The following is an 8,234-nucleotide window of genomic DNA, read 5'->3' on the forward strand; positions in this document are numbered from 1 at the left end:
TAAATAAATAAAAAACAAAGCTACAAGACAATATAGATTAAAATAGTTAAATAAATAAAAGGGGATAATAAAAAAAATACAAAATAAATAAAAATATAAGTAATAAAAATAATAATAATAATAATAATAATAATAATAATAAACATAAATAAATACAATAAAATTAAAAAAGATCAATCAAATGCCAAACTAAAAAAATAAGTCTTAAGCCTCTTCTTAAAAACATCAATATTCTCTGCAGACCTGATGCTCTCCGGCAGGCCATTCCATAGGTGAGGACCAAAGTGGCTAAAGGCAGCTTCACCATGTGTCTTGGTCCTCACTTTTGGAATAGTTAAAAGGCCACTGCCAGAAGACCTCAGAAGCCGCAAGGGGTAATAGGGTAAAAGCAAATCAGATAAATAAGATGGGCCAAGACCGTTAAGACATTTAAAAACTAATAAAAGCACCTTAAAATCAATCCTGAAACGCACGGGGAGCCAATGCAGCGATTTTAAAACTGGTGTAACGACACCGTTTGCGGACGCCAGGCTGCCGCCATCTCCTGGCCAGTATGGGTAATGCTCTTTAGACTTTTCCTGACCCGTTCCAGACAAACAAGAAAACCAAGCTGTCTTTCAATTTGGGTGTTTCTATTCTAAAATTAAAATCAAATTAGTCGTTTTTTTTGTTTTTTTGTTTTTTTATTCATGCCTGTTTCCAAACGAAATATCAAATGACAAAAAACGACCGACCCGGAAGTCGCCCGTTATCTGTTTTATCCATTTTTCAAATTCGGAAATATGAAAATGACTCATCCGTTTTTTTCCCACTTTGTTTTAAAAACAAATATGTTTTGTTTTGAAAACGAACTAAGGAATGACACGGGAACCGTGGTCAAATGAAAAACGTATTAATTTACTTTTGTCACCGGGAGACAACCACTCTGGAGAGGAGGGGGAAAAATAACTGTCTCAGTTACTTACAATTTTATGATTATAGTCAGATGCTTTGCCAAGAACGTAAAACCTTCAAATTTCTTTATTCTGTTTTTGTCGCATTTGCCGGTGGAGAATGTTCTCGAAATTGATGACCATTGTTTAAAGCCACGCGGTTGCGCGTTGGTTTGCGAAACACATACGTCAAATAGGAAGCGGTCACTCTCGTTTCCGCGTCACAAGATTGCCCATTGGCTGTACGATGAGTGCGCATTGAAAACGTTGTGTGTGATTGGGTGCTTTGACCGCCTTAAATACCGGCCAGTTCGCATGTACTTCCCTTTCCTGCTTCCCCACCAAGGACAAGCATCTCCAGTCCAGGGCTTCCCTACGACCTCCGTCTTGTGAAATTATACCAGACTCACTCCTTTGGTTAGTCCTGCATTGATTCTTTTGTTCATATTTTTTCCACAATTGTTTGTTTGAACGATAAACTAACGTCTTCACGTTTTACGTCCCTTATCGCTTATGAGTATTGTGTAATTCCGATTAAGCGGTGTTTTCATATTACCATTACACAGATTTCCACCTTCCCCCATCATTTTACAGTGTTATTTTCCCGTAGCGCTTAAACAAATCGTATTCGCGCTAGCTTTAGCTAATGAGCAGAGATTAATGGAAGGGTGGGGGCAGAGGATGCGAGACATTCGCGAACGTTCTCGCCTCGAGGCAAGTTAACGGTTCACTTGCATCCCGCTGTTTAAGGTGAGCCAAAGTGTGAACCCCACAACACGTCGAGTGTAGATTTTGTTGACTAATTTGGCATATTTTCAAGACCTTTTTTATTTTATTTATTTATTTTTTAAATCAGCAGTCAACTTAGAGCACCATCTGCCTGTCGAAATTAGCTAGCGCCATGGTCTCCATTTTGTATTACACAAGTGTATCCGCCGCTGAAAGACTCTTTATTTAAAAAAAACAAAAACAAAACAGCCCCTTCGATATTGAGTAAAATCGAAACCGTTGTCTTCTGTGTTCTTTCGTTTGCGGGTTTTCATTTTACCATTATAAGCTACTGAGGATGACGTCGAACAGGTGTCGCAGTTTTCATTACGGCATAGAAATTTCTCGAAATGGCGATTAAGTACACGCGGTACGAGTCAACATTTCCCCAATTTGTTGTTGACAAATGTCGTCAGAACATCGACTATAAGTGAGGGAAAAGTGATTTATATATTTTTCAATGTATATGCCAAATTTGTTATTATTGTTGATGTTATTGTTGTTAATAATATTATTATTATTATTATTGTTATTATTATTATTATTATTATTTTAAGTTATTTTGCAGACCCCCTCTGATGTTACTGACCCGCCATGATGGCTTATGGTTTTCGTCGCTTCCAAAGCTAGTTTCATGAATAACCGACAAATGCCACCCAACTGAGTTGATCCTTATGAAGGCTGTTGAGTATTAGTACAGCAATAATGGTCGACTCGTTACTTGTTCTTTTTTTGCCTTATTTGTGGTATTTTTAAACACTTAAGTATTTGTTTTTATATTATATTTTTATATTGAAATGTTCCATTTATTTTATTGTAGTTTTTAAATTATGATTTTTAAGTTTCATGTAGCGATAGAAATAGCTTCTGTAGCCAATTAATTAGAAATAATAAACGTGTCTGCCTACAGCAACAGATGAATAAAATAGCTAATTAAGTGTTAGACGTGCAATTACTTGAGTACTGCGTTTCCCTGGATGTCCACTGGATGGCACTTGTTTGTACTTTTGTGTGGGGTGCGAGAACATCTATACGTCCACTACTGTGTATATAAATAAAAAACAAAATTTCCCACTGGTAAAAGACTTGTTACCATTTATTCATGATTGCACTCATTTTTTGCCATAAATTTTATACATGCTGTTTTTGTGTATAAAGTACAATGCAATTGACCGCTTGGTAAATACAGTGTCAGATTTGACTTCTTGAATTAAAAAAAAAAAAATATATATATATATATATATATATATATATTTTTTTTTTTTTTTTTTTTTTTTTTTTTTATTTGAATCAACTTTTCTTGTAATCATTTAACTGGAAGTGATGTGGGTAGAAAATGTTGGTGAACACCAGACGCTACAGCTGCTTGTTTCAGTTTGAAACCTGTCTTGGAGCAAATGTGTGACGTCATGCATGCTGTGATCATGACGTTTTTGATCCACTGTTGAAAGGAGACCAAATCACCTCTTTCATCTATAACCACTCCAAACAAAGCAGGCGGATGACAAACTCATTTTAAGCAGATTTTGTTTTTCCCCATTGCCTATTGTAAAGCTATATGACCACAACCTTAAAGTTAAAAAGTTACTTCAAGACCTCTGAGCCTGTGACATTGACACAGCAACACGTTTGTGCACATTTTCTGCCCTGCCTGTTTGAGCTAATGTCCTGTGGGTTTTTTTTTTTTTTTTTTTTTTTTAAGGTAATGAAAATTAATTAAAAACAAAAACACATGATTAATCCAAAAAATTGTCATTAAGTAATCATTGGTTGAGGCTAGACACCGATCGGATCAGCGTGGCATATTTCAATGCAAAATTAATAGTCTTTTTTTCAAATACAGTGCAGTAAATAATGCTGTGTATATACATAAGTAAACAAGTCATTTAAATCAAACATTGCTGAATTATAGTTATTGGATCCTGTAATTGTTTTACTGTTATTAACCCCATTGTTTTACCTCAAGACCAATAAACGTCAGGGTTTTATTTTATTTTAAATGTAAGATTCATTGACATGCTTGCTTTTTTTAATGTTTATCTTATTTCCTTGAATTTTTCAGAGAAACAGAGCAAACATGTCAAAAGGACCAGCTGTTGGTATTGATCTAGGGACCACCTACTCTTGTGTTGGTGTATTCCAGCATGGGAAAGTTGAAATTATTGCCAATGACCAAGGCAATAGGACAACACCTAGTTATGTGGCCTTCACTGATACTGAGAGGCTGATAGGTGATGCAGCCAAGAACCAGGTTGCAATGAACCCCACCAATACAGTCTTTGGTAAGGTATACATTGTGTCCTTGCACTGATCTTATGCAAACAGAGTTCATAATCTAATGACATGCATTTTCCAATGTATCGTTCATGTTTCTACAGATGCCAAACGTTTAATTGGCCGGAGGTTTGATGATTCAGTTGTTCAATCCGATATGAAACACTGGCCATTTATTGTAGTTGATGACAACACTCGCCCCAAGGTACAAGTTGAGTACAAGGGTGAGACAAAGTCCTTCTATCCAGAGGAGATCTCCTCAATGGTGCTAACAAAGATGAAGGAGATTGCAGAAGCTTATCTTGGAAAAGTAAGGTCCTAACTATTAGTGTGCATTTGAAGTGAAGTCGTATATGGACTCATTTTTGCTTTGTTTGCAGTCTGTCAACAATGCTGTTATTACGGTTCCCGCCTACTTCAATGATTCCCAGCGCCAGGCCACAAAGGATGCAGGAACAATCTCTGGTCTCAATGTTCTGCGTATCATCAATGAACCAACTGCAGCTGCTATAGCCTATGGCTTGGACAAAAAAGTATGTTCAGTTTCACTGCTTGAATTTTATTTTTTTTATTGTTTTTGTGTTGTAAAATGTTACAATTTCAGGTTGGTGCAGAGAGGAATGTGCTTATATTTGATCTTGGCGGCGGCACATTTGACGTGTCAATTTTGACCATCGAAGATGGAATCTTTGAGGTCAAGTCCACTGCTGGCGATACCCATCTTGGCGGCGAAGATTTCGACAACCGCATGGTCAACCACTTCATTGCGGAGTTTAAGCGCAAGTACAAGAAAGACATCAGTGACAACAAGAGAGCCGTCCGTCGTCTGCGCACAGCGTGCGAGAGAGCAAAGCGCACCTTGTCTTCCAGCACTCAGGCAAGCATTGAAATCGACTCTCTGTATGAGGGAGTTGATTTCTACACCTCCATCACAAGAGCTCGCTTCGAGGAGCTCAATGCTGACCTCTTCCGGGGCACCTTGGACCCAGTGGAGAAATCGCTGCGTGATGCCAAGATGGACAAAGGGCTGATTCATGACATAGTCTTGGTTGGTGGCTCCACTCGTATCCCCAAGATCCAAAAGCTGCTGCAGGATTTTTTTAATGGGAAAGAGCTGAACAAGAGCATCAACCCAGATGAAGCCGTTGCTTATGGGGCTGGTAAGTGTTTTCACCCAGACTTTAGGGCAAGTGACACGAAACGTAGCAGTAATTTTGATACGTCAACATGGAGAAACCTTCGGAAATGTGGCCTGTGCAAGCTGATTGGTGGATATTACTGAAACTTGTCAACCAATCAAAGGGGTTCCCAGAGTAGTAACTGAAACAAAAGGTATACAGTCCCCTCTAAGTATTGGAACAGCAAGGCAAATTCCTTTTTTGTTTTATACTAAAGACTTGGTTTGAGGTCAAAAGTTTAAAAAAATTCAGCTTTTATTTGATGCTATTTACATTTAGCTGTATTAACACACAAACATGGACAGAGCACCTTTTTGTTTGAACCTTACCCACATCAAGTGAGCACAAGTCTTGGAACATTTGACTGTTTGGTGGTGCTTGCCTTGGGTTACACATATGGTCGGCAGGGTATCAACATTTTGTTGACCAACATTGAGACTTAAGAAGAAACACCCACAGATGAGAACCAATGACATCACTGAACCTTCACAGGGTAGGGATCAAAGTATCGTAGTCCAATATTTGAAGAAGACTTTGAGATAAGAAAAACACCGGTTAAGATGCAAAGAGTTTCGGAAGTCCCGATTGGATTGAGTATGCGTGATTATATGAGCTAAAAAAAAAAATTTGAACAAACTATTAGACAAGAACCTCAACCAAAGGGCTCTAAAGGCCAAGGTATGAAGAAAAGGATCTGTTTATGATCCAAGTTGCATTTTACCTCCTGAGGAAGGAAGGAAGGGAGAAACAAGAACTGAAAGTGAATGAAAGCTTGGAAGAGCATTTCAAATGAAGTCAGTTGGTCGGATACTTGATGCCATTATTGCAACAATGTCTAATGTCTGTTCCATTACTTTTGCTCACTTGAAAATTGGGTGAGTTAAAGCAAAAGGTGCCCTATCATGAGTTAACCCACCTCGGTGTAAATGCCATGAAATAAAACCTGGAATTTTCGACTTTCTCGTTCATCTTTTGATCTGAAATCAAAATGTGCTCAGTCTCCGGAACCCTTCATCAGACCTTCAAAATTGTTGCAATACTCCAGGATGAGTTGGCCATTCCAATCAGGCCCAGCATTTTGAATTATTTTATTTTTTAACCTTCAAATTTGGGAAGTGTTGTTAATTTTCTGTGTGTATGTCCACAGCTGTTCAGGCTGCCATCCTGTCTGGTGACAAGTCTGAGAATGTCCAGGACCTGCTACTTCTGGATGTAACTCCTCTTTCACTGGGTATCGAAACAGCAGGCGGTGTCATGACTGTCCTGATCAAGCGTAACACCACCATTCCAACAAAGCAGACTCAGACCTTCACCACTTACTCTGATAACCAGCCAGGTGTGCTCATTCAGGTCAGTGTATATAATTATTTTTTTACATTTCCATTTCAAATGTTAAGAGGTGATATACCTCAGTGTAACAATTGTTTCAAGCACAGAGACCACAGAGCAGAATAAACTACTAATATATTTTGACAACATGTATGTTACAATTTCATTCTTCCTTCCGAAATACTAGGGCTAATCAATTTTGGAAAGTAATCTTAATTGAGGTTTTATTTTCCTGTCCTCAATATAATGATTTCAAAATTTTTATTAATAAAGATATCATCATCACACTACATCTTCCCATATCAGAAACATAGCGGCACCGCAGTCATTAGATGAATAGTAACGTGTGCAAGCTTGAATATTAAATGCTGCTTCCACTCTCCCATCAGGTATATGAAGGTGAACGTGCCATGACGAAGGACAATAACCTGTTGGGCAAGTTTGAGTTGACCGGGATCCCTCCAGCACCTCGTGGAGTTCCTCAGATTGAAGTGACATTTGATATTGATGCGAACGGCATCATGAACGTCTCTGCAGTGGACAAGAGCACTGGCAAAGAGAATAAAATCACAATCACAAATGACAAGGGTACGGTGTTCATTTTAAGATGCTTAAAATATGAGCATTGTGAATTGATAAAAGCACAGGGTTGAATGCTGTATTTTGATTTAATTTTAGGACGCCTCAGCAAAGACGATATTGAGCGCATGGTTCGTGAAGCTGAGAAATACAAAGAGGAGGATGATGTCCAACGTGACAAGGTGTCAGCCAAGAATGGCCTGGAATCGTACGCTTTCAACATGAAATCAACCGTGGAGGACGAGAAACTTTCTGGCAAAATCAGTGACGATGACAAGAAAAATATACTGGACAAATGCAACGAGGTCATCAGCTGGCTTGACAAGAACCAGGTATGTGGTTATACTTAGACTCCTGTTAACGATGGTAAGTTTTTAAATTTAATTTTGTTTTGTTTTTAGACTGCTGAGAAGGATGAGTATGAACACCAGCAGAAGGAACTGGAGAAGGTGTGCAACCCGATCATTACCAAGCTGTACCAGAGTGCTGGAGGCATGGCAGGTGGCATGCCAGAAGGCATGCCTGGTGCATTCCCTGGTGCTGGCGGTGCTGCTCCTGGTGGCGGATCCTCTGGCCCAACCATCGAGGAAGTTGATTAAGCATTCCATCACACGCTAAATAAATATTCTGCATCTAAGAAGGTAGCCCTCTTGTAGCACTTTGATCCTGCTGAAGAGTGTAATTATATTGTTAAAAATAATAAAAAAAAATAGGTTCAAGTTATCTTTGTAACTGAACTAAATTGTTTTGAAGGGACACATTGCACTGATGGTTGAATGAAGTACATTGAAAATATGTTGTCTATGCCTTGACAATAAAACTTGTAACCTTTTTCTTTGGTATCTTTATTTTATTTATTTTTGGTCTTAAAATCCAACTAGTTTTTCCATGCAACTGATTTTATTTCAAGTCGGAGGATGTGAATGTTCATTGTGTCGTGAGTTGAAAACTTCGTGTGGGATGAACAGCCATTTAGAATCAAATTAATGCTTACATTTTAGGGCATTAAGGGGATACTCGACTTGATCCATTTTTAGTAAAAAGGTTTTGTCCAGAAACAATTTTGTCATTTTCTATGTACAATTAAACTTTTTTTTTAAACCAGGTAATTTTTATGGACATCACTGTTTTCAAAACTAAAGCGAATTTAAAGTAAAAGTCCAAATGAATTGCT

The 8,234-nt window shown here is 38.1% G+C and overlaps 1 protein-coding gene across 1 annotated transcript; it reads left to right on the forward strand.

The window, feature by feature from the left end:
- Nucleotides 1-1,181: 1,181 nt before the first annotated feature.
- On the forward strand, nucleotides 1,182-7,892 carry hspa8 (heat shock protein 8). The gene is made up of 9 exons (XM_077504700.1): nucleotides 1,182-1,349; nucleotides 3,763-3,982; nucleotides 4,079-4,284; nucleotides 4,355-4,507; nucleotides 4,579-5,134; nucleotides 6,300-6,502; nucleotides 6,871-7,069; nucleotides 7,160-7,392; nucleotides 7,462-7,892. The coding sequence occupies exons 2-9, from the start codon at nucleotides 3,778-3,780 to the stop codon at nucleotides 7,657-7,659; spliced, it is 1,953 nt and encodes a 650-aa protein (XP_077360826.1). The 5' UTR covers nucleotides 1,182-1,349; nucleotides 3,763-3,777; the 3' UTR covers nucleotides 7,660-7,892.
- The last annotated feature ends 342 nt before the right edge of the window (nucleotides 7,893-8,234 follow it).

This window comes from Festucalex cinctus, chromosome 18, assembly GCF_051991245.1.
Source record: "Festucalex cinctus isolate MCC-2025b chromosome 18, RoL_Fcin_1.0, whole genome shotgun sequence".
NCBI lineage: Eukaryota > Metazoa > Chordata > Actinopteri > Syngnathiformes > Syngnathidae > Festucalex > Festucalex cinctus.